Source organism: Macrobrachium rosenbergii, chromosome 14 (genome assembly GCF_040412425.1).
Source record: "Macrobrachium rosenbergii isolate ZJJX-2024 chromosome 14, ASM4041242v1, whole genome shotgun sequence".
Classification (NCBI taxonomy): domain Eukaryota; kingdom Metazoa; phylum Arthropoda; class Malacostraca; order Decapoda; family Palaemonidae; genus Macrobrachium; species Macrobrachium rosenbergii.
This window is the reverse complement of record NC_089754.1, coordinates 47,622,757-47,640,755: the sequence shown is the minus strand read 5'-3', so window position 1 is coordinate 47,640,755 and position 17,999 is coordinate 47,622,757. Positions and strand designations below refer to the sequence as shown.

The window sequence follows — 17,999 nt, the reverse complement described above, 5'->3', positions numbered from 1 at the left end:
AAGGATGCAACGTCATCAAGTCTCGACCAATTTTCTTCATTTTCTCGAGGGTCAAAATCGATATTAAATCTTTATAACATTAAGAATAAATCTTTATTATTTTATTATTTACCTGTGATGGGAATAAAAAAAAAAGCACCTTTAGAGAAGGGGCTTTACAAGAAAAACAACGAAAACGCCCAACGTTTTTGTAAAGTGACGTCATGTATGGGTCCCAAGAAGAGGTCGGTGCCATGTAGACTTCAAAGAAGACTCAGTGGCATCTCGGCTGACGACTCACGAAGAGGCATCTGCCATCTCGTGGAGGAGAAGAAGGGTTTTTTGAGGGGGGGGGAAACCTTGGAGCTTCGAGGAACTTGACGTCTGAAGCGACTCGCGTCACCTGTTGTCAGTCAGCATTACAGGGAAAGGTAATCTGTTCCTTCCTGTTTTTATACGCTTTCTTGTTTCTTCCTCCCTACTCCTACAGCCCCTTCCCCCTCCCCGCCTCCTTTGGTAGAGCATGGCATCCCCACTCGCAAACCTGGTTCATTATTGATTGATAGATCAAACAGAATCATAACAGTTGAGACACTTTTTACCGCTGCTGGTTCTTCTTAGGCGCTTTGATTAGATGGCTAAGATCGAATGAAAGCCATATAGTCGATGATTTTAAACCTTGGGCTTTGTCTGGACCTCCTTAACATGGCGTTCTATAATATTGGGTTTGAATTCCCTTTCTTTTGGGTACATTCTGGCACATTTTTATTTTTAAATATGGGACTTTTATCTGTTTAAATTCCAAAAAAAGCAAGCAACATATTTAGGCTGTTAAGGCTGTCTCGATCATGTTTTGCATCCGTTTCATTTTCCACGATCTTTCTTGTGACATAAAGTAAGTTACGAAGTGAAACCCTTTTCCCCGTGAAATTCGACATTTTTTCTTGTTTCATCTAATGCACGAAAATCTTTAACGAAGAAGCGGCAAGTCGAGACCAGTGTCTGTGATTTCCGTGACTTTCGATCGACAGGCACAGAAGAATCGACAGAATGGTGCTCGCTGTTCTGGGTGCCCTGGCCGGCATAGCCAAGGTCAGGTATTCGTACACGCCAGTCGACAGCCACGTCTTCCGCCTCCACTACCGATGGACGGCCACCTTCTGCTTCGCCTGCTGCGCCCTCGTCGTTGCTCAGGAATATGTAGGGAATGCCATCGAGTGTATTGTCCACAACCCTGAGGAACTAAAGCCCATTACTACCTACTGCTGGATCTCTTCTACCTACACTCTGAACTCAACTGGCTGTAAGTGAAATTATTGTATTTTTAATGGCTTGATTTCACCAGTACGCCAGCTTTTTCTCACATGTTATAAAATATTATATATATATCCACTATATAAATTATATTATATATATATATATATATATATATATATATATATATATATATATATATATATATATATATATATATATATATATATATATATATATATATATATATATATACAGTGTATATATATATATATATATGTTGTTGTTACAATCTTTTGGGCCTTTCGATGCAGAAAAAGTTAAGCTGTGACCTCTGTCTTTCACAGCTGTCTTGAGAGGTGTTGGCCGGTATGATCCACGTTTCCATGGACGTAAATTCCATTCATACTACCAGTGGGTTCCCTTGGTCCTTTTTTTACAGGTAACGTGTTCTAAGTTCTCCAATTTGTCCTGGCACCTTTTAGGTAAAATAGTATATGTATTCTGGAATTAGCTAAAATCTTGTTTCCAAATTTCTGTTCGTATTATTTCATAAATTTAGATCGTATATTAGTGAGTAATTCAGTCAACAATATCTTCCACTTTCTCGACACCACCTTCCACTTAACCTTGGACATCTCATTGAGGCCCGTTGCAGCTTTCAGTAGATTGCTAAGGTTTGTTGCGCGTTTCAGTAACAATGTATTTCTTAGGGGATAAGCTTTGACTCAAAGCAGAACCCGCTTCATTTACAGCGGTATATATTCCAAGTGAATTGCGTGTCTGTGCTGGCCACACTATAGGTACGGAGTATGGAAAATTGATACTTTTCAGACCATATTTACAAACACTTTCGAACTGCTAACACACTTGTAGGCATATATATACTACTGTGTATATATATATAGATATATAGATAGATAATAGATAGATAGATAGATCTTTGATCTTTCAAACAAAACCCATTTTCAGGGATGCATTTTCTACGTTCCCCATCTGTTCTGGAAATGGTATGAGAACAAGCAGTTGGATAAGCTCCTGCAGGATCTGAACAAAGAAATCTTCCACGACGATGCTGACAAGAAAAAGGAGAACATTTTGCAGTAATTATCACACCAGTATCGCTGTTACTGTCTGAAATGTCATTAAAATGGCAAAAATGCTTTCTCGGAACCCTCTGAACTTCAGGCGAGAAGTCTTTGACCATTCCAGACGCTCCCAGCTAAAATTGACGCGCTTGATTTCCTCCTTTCATTGCAGATACATAAGAGAGTCTTGGGGCCTCAATAACCACTACGTTACCATCTACCACATGTGCGAGACACTCAACTTCATCAACGTCCTCTTGCAGATGTATGCGATGGACAAGTTCTTCGGAGGCCTCTTCTGGAACTATGGCCCAAAGGTATATAACTTCGTTGAGGTGTGAACATTTTAGAAACGAGGTCATAAAAAGTATCACTAAGCTTAAGTCAGCTTGGAAAGCTTACTAATTACTCGTGTTTATTATGGTGGTTTCTGGGCCTTCTCATAATCCATTGCCTCTTGTGCCAGTATCCCATGGATCTGTTACAAGTTGCAGTAACGTTAGCGTTTTTTTTTTTTTTTTTTGATACTTTCATTTTTACACAAGAAAGGATTTAATCCAGTGCTTAGTATTACACTGTTACCCGGATTGAGCTTGGAAACTAACCAAGGAAAACGAAAATCCTGTAGATTGAATCTATTACCAGCGGTAATTACGCTTATCCGGATTTAAAGAACGAGAGTGCATGAAAATTCTCATGACTTGAGAATTACTCGAGAAAAATTCAAATCGAATTCTACAAGTCTCCTAACTCACGCTGTACACCCAGGTGCTCAGCGTGCTCGGCAAGAGCGACGAGGAGAGGCACGACGCTCTCGTCACAGCTTTCCCCAGGGTGACAAAGTGTGACTTCTACAAATTCGGTCCCTCTGGAACGGTCCAGCTTCTCGACGTCCTCTGCGTTCTGCCGCAAAACGTCGTCAACGAGAAAATATTCCTCGTCATGTGGGTCTGGTTCGTCCTCCTGGCTGTTATCACGGCGCTTTGGGTGAGTCATAGGATCTCGCTTTTTCTTAGATTCTGAAGGTGAATTTAAGATCGAATGTTAAATGTAATTGCTATTTATGGTAACCATTAGCATTTACAAGTGATCTTCATTATTATTTCACAGATTTATCAGTGCATAATTGTTGCTGAACTTTTTATTTTATTTTATTTTGAATTCTGGCTAAATGCCTTCTGACAATGGTGGTCACTAAATTCCAGGTAAGTGTCGTAATGGCGTATGAACCGAGAAAAAAAAAGATTGGCGGCAAAAGAGTCACTATTTTTGCGTTTGTTTAGTTATGTCCAATTTTTATTTCATACAGTTGATCTGGAGGATAGCGGTGTTGTACAGCTCTTCCCTCAGGCTGCGCCTCCTGCAGCAGCTGGCCAAGGGCACGTTCTCCGACAGGATCGTCAAAGCGATCAACCTCCTGGGCCTCGGTGACTTCTGCCTCTTGGAGAATATCGGCTACAACCTAGACGCCCTTAGCTTTAGGGACATCGTTCGGGGTGTCCCCGACGCCAGCGACTATTACTCGCCAAGCGCTCCTCTAGATTCGGGAACGTATCGAAGGTTCAACACTGTCAGCGAATTGGAGACTCTCCCTAAGAGCCACATCTTTGATGACGCTAACTAAGGGCAAGACGAGCTTTGGGAATCTTCTTCCTGCTTCTGTTTCCTGCCTCTTTTAACCTTCCTTCCTGAAAGGGTGTCATTGCTACCTTCGTGGTTAAGCCCTGCCATTTTATTCTTCCTTCCTATTCATTCCCCTTTTTCATTGTGGTCTGGGCTAATAGAGATTGGGTTGGTTACGTGTGCCTTTGGCCTTTGCTTATGGGAAAATGTCAGCTTCTTCTGTTTAATGGGGCTGATTCTATTAGATCACTGCAGTAAAATTCATAACCTAGACAAATGTTGCTCATGTGTCAAGCGATGTTACTTCGTTTGTTCAGCTGCAGCTAGGAAATCGTCTAACTACAGACTGGATCCCATACACCTAGATTGCAAGAAGATGACATAGCAACTTGATCAATAATGTGTTAACTGTATAATAAAATCATTAAATATGTTATGGCGTCGTATTTTTATACCTATCAACAGAAACCATGAGCTGCCTATTTTATCCAAGATGGAGAATCTAAAACAATGAGAAGAAAGCGGCCATTTTGTAGATGTCGGAATGATGTCATTTTAGGAAATCCTTAATATATTTAACGCCTTCGCTTTGTACTGTTCATGCGCAGCAAACAAGAGACAAGTTTCCACGAAGTAATCTCAGTATCCTTTATGTGAGTGCATATAAGCACATACCACAGAATGGGTAAAACAAGAAAATTATTTACGTTTCAACAATACTATTTTTCGCTGTTATGAGAGATTAGATGATCTGTGATGAGGAGAGACAGGGAGGCAGAGAATTTAGCACGATGTATCATAAACTTCGCCTTGGAAAGACGAAACTAAGTAGGACGCTATATCTGTCCGATTTGACATTATACAATTCTGACATCAATATCATCAACCTGTATTAAATTTTGTTCTGTGGAAAGGATGTTCAAGATGGGAAAATGATAATAACTACTAATGAGAATGTATTGAGGCAACCATAGTACTTGAAAATGTTTTATATATGAAGATAATGGATTGTGGACGATACGCAGCAAAGCTCTCGCTACGTATGCAGTCTTCTGAATCATTTTGTCCTTATACGACTTTGCTAAACGGTCCCCCTCGGCGGTACATTGCACTTTGCGAGGCGCACTAAGGCCTGGGTCTACAGAGTACTCGCTTTATATGGCCCAGAAGGGTCTTTGACACGCCCATCCGGCATGAACTGCTCTGCCCTCTGCCTTTTGATTTTCAGCCGTTTGCTTTGGTTTCTTCGTACTTAGCTGTCCAACTTCTTCAACACTTTTCATCCCACTTTGATACGAAAACATTGGACGAACCTTAGGAAGGCTTAGGAATGTGACCTATTGATCTATTTAAGCTAATAATAATAATAGTCTACACTACTAAATTTATTCTTGCCTAACAGCAGTCAGATACTGTACCTTTGTTTTCCAAGAACACGTATCTCTCTCTCTCTCTCTCTCTCTCTCTCTCTCTCTCTCTCTCTCTCCTCGTCACTGGGTTTGTCACTTTTGCGTGGGCCACTGTGAAAAAAACATTCACAGGATGTCACTCAACTATGTAGCAATGTGATAATTACTGCTTTCATCATCTACCATATATGTACAGATGACTTCAGGCGCCATTATGCTCGCGTACGAAAATGATCACGTCGTGTCCTTTTATATAATATTTTCATGTCTGATTTCTTTTTCTTTATTATTTTTCTTTCACGTATTCATTAATACATCTCTTTTCTTATTGTTTCACATGCTGGTTATTTCGTTTTGTGAAACATTGCCTAGTCAGGTCATGGTTTACTTTAAACAGTTCCACGAATGCTCCTGAAATTTGTCTTAATCATTCGTTCATTTTCGGACCAAGAGCTTTTCCTAGCCGCCCTTATTGATCTCAGTTTTTAAACATGTTTTTCCAAAAGACTTTAAGACTATAAGCAATTGAGGTGCTTTTGAATAAAGAATGCTAATCAGAGAAAATTTTTTTATTATTTCGACTTCATTATTCTTACATAAATATATAATACAACTTCTGTTAGGTTTCATCTTATTTGTTTATTTATATTTATTTGTAGTTATTGTTATATATTGAAAAGGAATGTCTTTCTGCCTCATACACACAAAAAGTTTGACATTGTAATTTCTGTTTCACGGGATGTATATATATATATATATATATATATATATATATATATATATATATATATATATATATATATATATATATATATATATATATATATATATATATATATATATATATATATATACATACAGTATTTGTACTCATCATGTTCATACGTAAATTTATACATAAAGTACATCTGATTGCGCGCACATAATCATACATACGATGGTCTTTTTAACCGTCGAAGCAGTTAAACTTCTCTACAAGAAAACAGCCCAAGAAAACTAATCAGCAAGATCTTGGATATCTGGTCCCCCCAACCCCCTAGTTTAATCGGGTGAAGCCAATGGCCTCTACCTCATCCGGCGAAGGAAGGGGAGGGTAGAGACCGACGTTTGGCTCGTGTTCGTAGGTGACCAGAGTGGCCTTCAGCACGTCCTTGAAGACAGCAGCGTCCAGATTCCTGCCGAGGATGTCCAGGAGGAAGAAGTCGCCCAAGTGGAGGCGCTGGATGGCCCTCTGCAAGTTGTCGGTGGCCATGATCTTGCCTCGCTGTTCCAGGAGACGCACCCTGACGAACGGCGAATAGCAGACCACGAGGCGCCACACCAGCTGGAGGAGAGAAAACGGGGAGAGAAATTAGGATTAAAATCTTACTTCATTTTGAGCATGGAAAACAAAGACGCGTTTTCTCTTTTAATCATGGAGACCCCTCCATGTGGGTACCGTACCTCCGGTCCTATTCTCTTCCTTCCATCTGACTTTCCACCCACTCTAACAATTGTCGTATGATGCAACTGCGAGGTTTTCCTCCTGTTCCACCTTTCAAACCTTCTTACTGTCAATTTCCCTTTCAGTACTGAATGACCTCATAGGTCCCAGCGCTTGGCCTTTGGCCTTAATTAATTCTGAATTCTAATTTTTCAAGAGAATGTGGAAAGCGTAGTCTCATTTTCTCAATTACAGTGTCTCAATGTTTTCTGTCAGAATGTTTTACCTGCATGCCAGTGATGGTGGCGAGTATGATGAACCAGAACCACAGTATGATGAACACTTTCTCGTTAAGGATGTTCTGAGGCAAAATGCAGAGCGGCTGCAGGGATTCCACGCTTCCTGACAGACCATATCTTTTGAAGGTGCATTTCGTCACCTTCGGGAAGATCGTGCGGAAAGGGTCCATCTCGGAGTCCTCCAGGGCGTAATTTAGGACCTGAAATAAATAGGTTAATAAGTTTGCCATCACCTGATACAGGAAGCTATTGCATGTTTGGTGTTTTTAGTTTCGAATATAGCCAAGCGAGGACCTGAATTTGTTTGCAGTTATTGTCAATATTTCTGCCATCCATTATGGGATATAAATAGTAACAACCTTGTACTCTCTCTCTCTCTCTCTCTCTCTCTCTCTCTCTCTCTCTCTCTCTCTCTCTCACTCCGTCCCAAAATTCAGGAAGGCTCCACCGAAGAAATCGTTCAGGATGAAAATTTGCCCGATAACGTTCACGAAGTTGAGTGACTCGAAGATGTGGTAAATCAGAGAATATTTGCCGTTCTGGCCCGCCGACGATTTCAAGTACCTGCGGAAATTCCAATACGTGCATCAGTTGTTAAGTGCTCTCCAGTAAGGCGAGTTCAGACTGGTGAACGAATACGGAAGAACTCTGAGTGTCTAAGATCCATTAAATCTCGCTAGAATGTGAATATATATATATACACACACACCTACACACACGCAATATATATATATATATATATATATATATATATATATATATATATATATATATATATATATATATATATATATATATATATGTGTGTGTGTGTGTGTGTGTGTGTGTATGGTACTAAATATTTTTAGATTAAAAAAGGAGCTACATCTGGCAAGAATACCGCATATCTATACAAAATACAGTATAAATACTTTGTATCTTAGATTTATAGACAGAAAAGACACGTCTTACAAGGGCAATTTCCTATACAGTATATACTTTGCATCTTTTAAATTTATAGACAGAAAAGAAAGCTACATCTAACAAGAGCACAATATTCCTATACAGTACACAGTAAGTGATCTAGGATCAGTCAGCTTAATATATGGAAAAGGGATCTCCGCCTTACGAGAATGTAATATGTAACCAGAAAATACCATATACATTTTACTATATTCTATTACGTCGATGTAAGATTAACTGTGAAATCGGGAATCAGTCCTCTTACTTGATGATATTTTCCCTCTTCTTCTCCAGATCCGGGTCCATGCTGTAGTAGTCCAGTCCCTGGAGGAGCGTGTGGGCGGTCTTGCGCTCAGCGGCTTTCCAGAACAGATGCGGCAGATAAAACATACATCCCTGAAGGAAGGTAACGTATGATTGCGGGAACTGAATTGCGTGACTTACATTGCTATATGCTAATTGTAATCGTTTGTTTTATTTCTTTAATTGCAAATGTTTTTGTAATGTGTTTTAAGTATTGCATGACTCGAATTTCTAGATTTTGAAAATTAAAAATATAGTTTTTTTACGTATGTATGTATATATATATGTATACTTGCATACATGTATATATATATATAAATATATATATATTATATACATATATACTATATATATATATACTATATATATATATATATATATATATATATATATATATATATATATATATATATATATATATATATATATATATATATATATATATATATATATATATATATATAACACAAGTTCATATACACATGCATAGATATACATGATTGTATGTATGTATGTATACATAGTCTCCAATTCGCCAAATGATCAGATAAACAACATCAATGCATTACCTGGATGAAGAGAACGAATGGCACCCACTGGTAGTAAGCATGGTACGTCTTCTCGTGGCCTGGTAGCTTATGATTTCCCAAACCTTTAAAGATCCGAAATGGGGGAAAAAATTAAAGATGGAAAATCCTTTCATTTATCGCATTATTAAGAAGTAAAACTTTTGATATTTTTTAGATGAAGAGGCCAAAGGGGCTGGCAACTCTATGCTCTTAAGAAGCCGTGACCCGAAGAAAAAAAGGAGAGAAAAAAGATAATAGAACTGCCTCTGGAAGGAGGGAAGGTTATATAAATTTGTACAAAAAAAAAAAAAAAAAAAGTCACAAGTACATAATTACATGGTTCGGTTTCACATGTTAAACTCACTATAATTGTGTAATTACGTCATATGATGACGTAATTACACATGATGTAATTACAGTTCAGATACACTACTTATTTATATGCGTGATATATTGCTGTAATCTTTACAGATGATGTAAATACAGGTCGGATATATATTGTTTCGACTGCGTATTTATAGCAGATTATCAAGATGAATGTCATTGATATAAATTCTCCCTCTCTCTCTCTCTCTCTCTCTCTCTCTCTCTCTCTCTCTCTCGACCATAGCTAATGTAGAACCCTTTTGTTGTTAAAAGAAATCAACACATTCTCTCTCTCTCTCTCTCTCTCTCTCTCTCTCTCTCTCTCTCTCTCTCTCTCTCTCTCTCTCTCTCTCTCTCTCCCATAGCTAATGTAGACCCCTTTTATTGTTTAATAAAAAATCAACGCGTTCTCTCTCTCTCTCTCTCTCTCTCTATATATATATATATATATATATATATATATATATATATATATATATATATATATATATATATATATATATATATATATATATATATATATATATACCCACCCACGGCCATAACTGACTTAGAACCATTTCACTATTTTTAAAGAATCAACAAATGTTCTCTCTCTCTCTCTCTCTCTCTCTCTCTCTCTCTCTCTCTCTCTCTCTCTCTCTCTCTCGTAGCAAGTAAGCGATTCGAACGTAAAATTTCAAAAAGGAGAAGAGAGTCTTTGTCCTACCTGTCGTCGTGTTAATGGTAAACGTGGATGAGATCCAGCAGTATGTGTTGATGGGAGGATCCACAGGATTCCCGTCCGTAGTGCACTGGATGGGCGCCCCTATGTACTCCGAAGCCGCCACCAGGAGGCAGGCGATGAACAAGATGGTCGACGTCAGCCTGTAGTGGAGCCGAAAGACGTGGCTGTCGATGTCCGTGTGGGAGACTCGGACCTTCACCAGTCCTGCCAAGGAGGCGAAGATGTGCAGCACCATCCTGAAGAAGGAGGTCGATCGTGATACTGACGTCACAAGAACTGTCGTCCCAACTTGTTGGGTCGTCGACTAAAGGGCGGGAAGATGAGACTAATGAGGGGTCGTTAAGAAAAAGTTACCAATTTTTTTTAATTACATGAAATTTCATCAGTTGAAGACTAGAAAGTTATTCTGGTCTATAATTTAAAAAAGAAATGAAGAAGTAGATCTACTGTGAATTAAGCATATTAAATCTAACACCTCAAAGCTGCATCTATACTACAGTTCTTCTTTTCTGTATTGAAATGCCTGAAATATTTTATGTGCAAATACGATTCCAGTCATTCAACAGATGACTCAAAACAATTATAAGTAAATAAATACGAAACAGTGAGGCAACACTGTTGAAACGATGCAACAATTCCGTACCAGTGGACTACTTATTATGACAGTTGTTACGAGTCTCAGTTGGACACTCCTAATTATTGCAAAAATATAAGATGGAAACGCACGACTCTCATCCACCGCCCATTCAGCTATTCTTTACCCTTGAATGACATACGGTAATGCAGATAACGTTATCGCACCAAAAACATCCACTGAATCTGGGACACTCCTGCTAGTTGGAGAATTAGGGAAAAAATCTCCACCATTTTGAGATATTCTAAAAAGGTGTTTTTAAAAACATGAGTAAAGTGCTTTAGGAAACCTTAATTGCAATCCAGTCAGTCATCAAAGCAAATTACACTAAGAAATATTCAGTAAGACGTTAAACGCACCTTGCTCGCAGAGTCCGGTTCTTGATGGTATGTCGAAGCTTCTACCACTGCGCCGTTTCTGGCACCACTGACTTTTGCTGTTCGCCACCAGGGGCCAGAGTCCTCAGGGATTCTCAGAAATAAAAAAGAAAGAAAGAAAGAAAGGAAAAAGCCCGGAGCAGCGTTCAGTTGCCCTGTCAATAACCAACTGCTTTCCTAATTCGGAAAAATAATGAATTAAGGTTCTTCGATTCTTCTCCCCAGGAGCTGCAGACTCTTATTGTTAAGAGACCAAGATTAGCAATAAAAATCGAGGAGAAATCAGCCTTTGTAGCTTAACTGGCTGAAACTGAAAAATGACGTCATATCCGTATCCTGAGTGAGCGATATGGTGTATAACTTGCTAAGTGAAGAAAGTGAGGTAAATACAGAGAAGACTGAAGCCTCTGATGCCATTGTGCATTAATTTTGTATTTATTTATCAAAGAGCAGCAGACCATTAAGTTATTTGCTATTGGTTTATACATATCTTTCATATATAGGTACTAAATCCTGTAGTAGTTCGCTGGAAAAATGAAAAGTAATAATAATAATATTAAATTACAAAATCACATTTATGTAAAGTTCTGTAACAAATGATAAAATGAAATCCTGTAGTAGCTCAGCTCCCTTCTTCAGCTAGAAAAGCTGAGCAGGCTGAAAATTTCATTTTATCATTTGTAATAAGAACTTTACATAAATGTGGATTTATATAAACATATTCACGGGATTGTGAAGAAGATTTGCAATAATAATATTTATAATAATACTAACTAGAGAATATTTTGGTACCTTCACAGAAATGCTGTACGCTGCCTGTTCCCGAAAGATAATATAATGGATGATCAGGTGAGTAAAAAATCAGGATTTTTAAATGCATGGTTTTTCATTTTATTAGCTATGAAATGACCAAATGATGGATGGCCTGCCAGTAAGTCATAAGGAAAAACAATCTATTTATGTTGAAATTTTAGTATTTTGTCATGGAAAAAGAACTGCGACCTTGAATGGCAGGTTAGGGTATCAAACATTGGAGTTAATGGTAAGGTTCTTCGGACCTTGATACTACTTGCCCAGTATGGTCAGCCTCTGAAGACAAAAATAAGGCAGAAAATTAAAATTGTTACAGTGAGCTAGGATTCTTATTAATTTAGACCTATTCTACAGACACTGTGTGAAGGAAAAAAAAGAACACAGCCATGATTTTCATATTTATTGATTTCAATACATTACTAATGCGTGAGCCATATATACAAATCATTTAATGTGACATGAACTCAAATGAAGATTGTTAACATCTCGTAATTCTAGTGTTTCGAGTTCGGTGGAACTCGAGAGAACAATTACAAATTTATCATATCTAAGATACAAATCAAAGGCCCTTCGGCTATCCTTATCTTTAACTACTTTTGCTACTGCTACCAGTATTACCTGTGGCACGAATCAAATGTAATATCAACTGTTCTGTTACGCATGACCCTTCCTGACTTGAGCTCACGATCTCTATGAGATAAGCGGAATGTACATTCTTTGGTAAACCGACCTGAGGTTCCCGTCGTCAGGAAGGAAACCTCAGAGCAGGCTGCCTTTGACATTTGCTCTGAAAGGAAGCATTACGTCGGGCATTGTAGCCATTAGAGAATTTCGGAATCTTCTTCCTTGAAAATCTATGACGCCTATATACCATCCAAAACACTTGAGGACCTTTATCACGGTACCAGTTCATACCATTCAAAGGCAAAGTACTTTCCCAGACGCATCCCTGCTGCCCTTTCATAAGGGAGTACACAGACTTTAACCGTCGCTTCAAACTACTGCACCTAGCATTTAGATGTCATCAGAGCTTTATGAATAGGAACTGATTCAGGCAGAGAGTGGAAAAAGCAATTTGCTTTGCTTATGTGCGTGTCAGGTGTTGTAAACGGTCACCTCTACTTTTTTTTCAGTAATATTTAAGATTTGTTTCTATTTTGGTGTTTTTTTTTAATGAGGCTTTTCCACCTAACTAAAGAAAAATTGTAGAGCATATGCATATATCATTGGCGCGTTTATGCTTGCATGCGGTCAAACACATTTATTATAATCCATCTATGACTGCGATTCCTTATAAATGATAATTCATCATTAAAGCATATTCCATTACCTCAATACTTTTTTTTTTACATACAAAACAGTAGCATTCATTCCAATTTAAAAAAAAAGTTCCTTCAACTTGTGTCAGCTTAAAATCACCGTAAGATTATATAGAAATTTTAATGAATTTCTTACACATCTGAAGAATCCCTCCTTGATCAACAAGTATCACTAATGCACAGAGTATTTTAGTGTTATTATCTACTCCGCTTGGCAAATCTTCAGTTAACTCTCACTGACTGTTGGAGATAATCTTTCATAAGCGAGATGCTTATTCTTCCTTTTCCATATTGCAGGAAAAAGTGTTTCATGATGGTTTGTAAACTGACTTAATTCCTTGTGATTTTCTCAACAAACATTCCTTATATTTTTTAATCATTAGCAAAAACAAATTCTTCTGATTTTAGCCGTCTCTTATAGAACGATGTTTGTGTTAGAATTAACATTTGCCTGAATGTTTGGGGAAGCTCGTAGCTCCAGTCTTCTCTCAGGCTGACTTTGTTACTGCGATATCTTTGGGTTAATTCTCAAAAGACCCAGTAGTTTTTCCATTTCTTTGAGAGTTTTCCGTATATACCAGTGGTTCTTGACCTTTTTACTATCACGCCTCCTTTAGAGGTTGGTCCTCCCCGCCACGGCCCCCTTGCATCTCCAGCCAAATAGATAAAATTCCCACCCGCTTTTATTGAAAAAAGGAAATATGTGGTTGCTCTTAGTCATTTTATTGAGCATGAATTCTGTACAAACAATATAGGACACAACATTTATTTAGGTTATTTTCTGGTGGGACCGTTGTGTATTGAACGATTTTTTTTTATAATAAAGAATAATGTCTACTTTTTTCCTCCCTAGGGGGACGCGGCCCCCAGGTTGAGAACCACTGGACTATATACTCTCATGAGAAGTAGATGTCTTAAATTCGATGATTTTTGTTTCAAGAGTCTCATTTTAGTTGGAGCTTTCTGCTAGCTGTCAGCTTCTTTTCTTCTATACAAGTCCTTGCAATTATGGGATGCATTTCACTGAAGGTCATGTTATCAGTAACAAATCGATTTTTGGGGTGCAACTACGAAAATTCTGTTTCCGCCATTTTCCCGTAGTCCACCTTGTCACCAATGTCACCAATGGCAGAAGTATATAAGATATTTCTGCAAATTGCGCATGCCTTTGCCCCTTAGATCGGTAGAAAAGATCGACCCCAGCCAAGCCAGGGACCCCTTTTCGAGGACAGCTTACAAATTCGACGTATAAATTCCACCATTTACGCAGTTATTGTGTATTTTTTTCAAGTTTTTCTTTCGCTTACGACATTTTCATTCAATCATTGTTTGGCGGTGGGGAAAATGGTCATCAGTTGTTTCCCTCGTTTGGGTAAAAACTCGTTATTCTCCCCTGTTGCCGTGCTTCAGTTTAACTTAACGTCTAGTAGACTGTCGTGATTTTTTGTGTTCCGTGCTTCCGTCATGTCATGTGTAAGCAATCGGTAAAGGCATAGGAAGAAGTTAGAAGAACATTAGGCAACCAAAATGAAGAAAAATTAGAGAGTCACGAGAGAGTTTCTTAAGTTACTTCCATTCCAGAATGCCTTGTCAACCCACATGGAACTCGTGGCTCGGTTGTTATCCCTAGTGATAAAATGAACACAAAACCAATGTTTGCAGTGGTGAGGAAAAAGTTAGTGTGTTCAGTTTTTAGTCTCGTTAGAAGAACGTCCCACCACTGGAGAAGTTAGCTATGCTGACGTACGTGAGGCGTGGTTTCTCTCGTTCATGTGCATTCCGATGTGAAGTGTCAAAGCGAAATTTTGAGAAAGAACGAAAGTGTGATGACAGTTACACGAACCCTCCGTATAAAATCTTACAAACGAGCCCGAAACGGTACCTCCTGGGTGATTAGGAAAGTCTGTGCGAGGAGATAAAGGTAAATCAAGTTAATAAATTTGTTTTCGAGTACAGAAGGGCTCAAAAGATATCTTATTGTAAAGATTATGTGCTCTGAATAGCCTACTGCTCTTTTGTTGGAGGAAAGCATGTGAGAATGCAATCTTACATTAGCAAGCAGAATTTGTGCAAAAGTGAATGAAATTTAAAATTAATCTTTCTCAAAAGACGTTTTTCATGAATTCAACTGTATTGAAGCGTTAATGGTTTTAAGTGTAATGGTGAAAGATTAAAACGAAACTTCAGTCTTTGAGAAATTAACTCTGCATTTTTATTTTTTGTTAGTTGAAATAAAAAAAAAAATACGAGCTTTTAATTTAAGAAATTTCGAAAATTTCCCTTTACTATTCATGAAGAGAAAGTTTGTTAAAGCTCATTGTAAGACCACGCAAAGCACTTTAAAATCAGATAAAATAAAACGAAAAGATAAAAATTAACAAAGTTTAACATTCTTAAAATCAATAAAAAAATATAAAAAAACTGTATATCTTAAAAAATGCCCGGCCAAATTATTTGAAAACTTCTGTCAAATAATCATTTGATGTGTCAGACAGCCTCACAAAATTTCTGGAATTTCTTTAAAACAATTCTCATTTGTGTTTCAAACTGATAATATGACCTTCAGGCACCTCCCAGTTCTTTTCTACCTGACAGTTCACCCACACATTAACCAAATTGCGCAAGGCTGTGGTGCAATCGGTGTTGTTTACCTTGATCACTTGCCAATACATCTGAAGAAATGGCTATTGTTACAGCTAAAACTAGAGAAATGCCCAGAAAAATTTAAGCCATTTGTATAAAAATATACACACACACACACCATCCATAGTTACCTTAATGCTAACATCCAGTTAACCTGTCATTATGACAGAGACACAGTAGGTCAACAAAATAAATTTTTGTGTTTCGAGGGAAACAGCAATTCCTTGAATATATTGTGGCCCGACAAGTTCATTTCTAGTTTAAATAAATATAACATAACATGCTCAAAACACCTTACAGCTATTTCCACCTAAAATTAATACTGTACACTAGCCTCGACCATTTCACCATAAACTGGTAATATGCAAATGAGTAAAAGGAATTCTCTAGGAAACTCTGTTCTGGCATGATGGACAAAACCAGTTACTGCCCAGAACTGATCCTTTTCCCTTGACTGTGGGAACTACAGAACCAGTTTGCCTAAGCAGTTTCCTGCCTGTTGCTCATCATTTTATATGTAATGTGCAATGATGGAAGTCATTGTCACCAGAAACAGAATTAATCTTACTTCTCTGTAATAATAGGTCATCATTAATTCAAAGGAAACATACGATATATATATATGTATAAGTATGTATATATATATATATATATATATATATATATATATATCAAGAACACCATTAACATGAATCAATTATCTATGTCACTTCGTTTATAATATGCACATAAAATTCACACATCTGACTTAGGTACCATCGAGGTATTCATTGCAAGATGTTCAAAAATACCTGGGGTATTTTTGCTTTGAGATTCGTTGTTGCCAGTGCTTTCATGTCATAGCTTTTACCTGCTTGTGGCTATTTTATAAAACCATCTGCCAAAACATGTTCTCAGTGTGACTGCAATGCCATGTTGAATTCATTGCAATAATTGCGAGAAATATCCCTCATGGAACTGATCTGCTGCATTTGGTCACAAGTACAATATCCATCTCAGTGTATCGAATGCCTACCATTGAGTAGTTGAAGCCTCTTCTTTGAATAGATGCATCATCCATGCAGCTATTGTACCGGTCTGATCGTCAGATAAAGTTTTCTTAACATAGAGTTGATTTTGACCCGGTAATAATTGCAAATATCAAAGTATCTATAACATCTAATGGGCGTGTACATCCAAAAGGTAGATCCAGCCTATTGTTAGTTGCTCCCTCAACTTGTGGAACAATTTGTTTGCTCGTTATACTCAAATCATTAGAGCAAGAGAATGATCTCAACTCTCATGGTACCAGTATCATAGATGAACATTGTGTACATTGTGAAAGGGGACACTTAGACAATTTTCTGATCTCGCAGATGATCACACTGAGAACAGACGTGTCCCGGCAGCAACAGATGTCACGCATGCTCATTAATCAAGTGAAATCGCTCGGTACTGGCAGGAGGCGCAGAGACCTCAAGGTCAGGGTGCACCCGACGAGTGCCTAACCTCGCAACAAATTCTTCTATCAGAGAGCTGAAGGACAAAAGCTCGAGGTTCTTGCTTAAGAGGTACAGCAAGAAAAAGTCTCCCATTTGGAGTCTCTTTGAGACAACGTCAAGTCCAGTCTTGTAGTGCAGTCTCGCTCTCTTCTGAAGCAGCCCCACCCTGATGGCAGGTATGCACAGGACTATGAGGCGGTACAGAAGGGCAAGGCCGCTGATAATTGCAAGAATAACAAACCAGAACCATAGAAAGACGTAAATCTTTTCGTTGATGATGTTGAGGGCGAGAACGCACATGAGATCATGGGTCTCAATCGACCCTGAGGGGCCGTACATATTGAAGTTGCACTTGGTGACCCTTGGGAACACCACAATCATAGGGTCAGTTCTGTCTTCTTGATTGGTTTCTGTGAACCGAAGGACGTCAATGCCATAAGTGAAGAACATTCCTCCCAGGAACTCATTCATGAACCAGATGTTGAATATGGAGTTCCCCAGGTTGAGGAGTTCGCACAGGAAGAACTTGATGGCGTAGAAGTTGTGGTGGTGGATGGAGGAGCGCAGGTAGTCGGCCAAGAGCTGGATCTTCTCATGGCGCTCATCCTTACTCATTACAGGTACTGAAAGACCCATCACGATAGACTCGAGTTTCCCTCCCTCCCAGGTCTTCCATAGCCAATGAGGTGCGTAGAACATCAAACCCTGTGGGAAGAACAAAGATCGATGTATATATTGCGTGTGTTAGTC

The 17,999-nt window shown here is 38.3% G+C and overlaps 3 protein-coding genes across 12 annotated transcripts in view; 1 reads left to right on the top strand and 2 right to left on the bottom strand.

Moving 5' to 3' along the window:
- Positions 1–242: 242 nt before the first annotated feature.
- LOC136846104 (innexin inx2-like) lies at positions 243–4,380 on the top strand. 2 transcript variants are annotated; one of them, XM_067116842.1, is made up of 7 exons: positions 243–410; positions 1,011–1,282; positions 1,581–1,675; positions 2,206–2,336; positions 2,494–2,638; positions 3,090–3,308; positions 3,631–4,380. In XM_067116842.1, the coding sequence occupies exons 2-7, from the start codon at positions 1,030–1,032 to the stop codon at positions 3,943–3,945; spliced, it is 1,158 nt and encodes a 385-aa protein (XP_066972943.1). In that variant the 5' UTR covers positions 243–410; positions 1,011–1,029; the 3' UTR covers positions 3,946–4,380. The 2 variants fall into 2 exon arrangements, with proteins under 2 accessions (XP_066972943.1, XP_066972944.1); XM_067116843.1 differs by having other exon boundaries at positions 244–410; positions 959–1,282.
- Positions 4,381–5,907: 1,527 nt separating this feature from the next.
- LOC136846106 (innexin inx3-like) lies at positions 5,908–11,246 on the bottom strand. Of its 2 annotated transcripts, none has more exons than XM_067116847.1 (7): positions 10,976–11,246; positions 9,965–10,286; positions 8,890–8,972; positions 8,283–8,413; positions 7,497–7,639; positions 7,063–7,277; positions 5,908–6,677 (listed from the first exon to the last, which is right to left on the bottom strand). In XM_067116847.1, the coding sequence occupies exons 2-7, from the start codon at positions 10,215–10,217 to the stop codon at positions 6,390–6,392; spliced, it is 1,113 nt and encodes a 370-aa protein (XP_066972948.1). In that variant the 5' UTR covers positions 10,218–10,286; positions 10,976–11,246; the 3' UTR covers positions 5,908–6,389. The 2 variants fall into 2 exon arrangements, with proteins under 2 accessions (XP_066972948.1, XP_066972947.1); XM_067116846.1 differs by having other exon boundaries at positions 9,965–10,218; positions 10,976–11,245.
- A 945-nt stretch (positions 11,247–12,191) lies between these two features.
- The window catches only part of LOC136846102 (innexin inx2-like), a 137,253-nt gene continuing 131,445 nt past the window's right edge, over positions 12,192–17,999 (bottom strand). For all 8 annotated transcript variants that reach the window (XM_067116839.1, XM_067116840.1, XM_067116834.1 and 5 more), the window contains one exon: positions 12,192–17,954. In XM_067116839.1, coding sequence (XP_066972940.1) covers positions 17,166–17,954 — 789 coding nt within the window. In that variant the 3' untranslated portion in view covers positions 12,192–17,165. The remainder of the gene's footprint in view (positions 17,955–17,999) is intronic.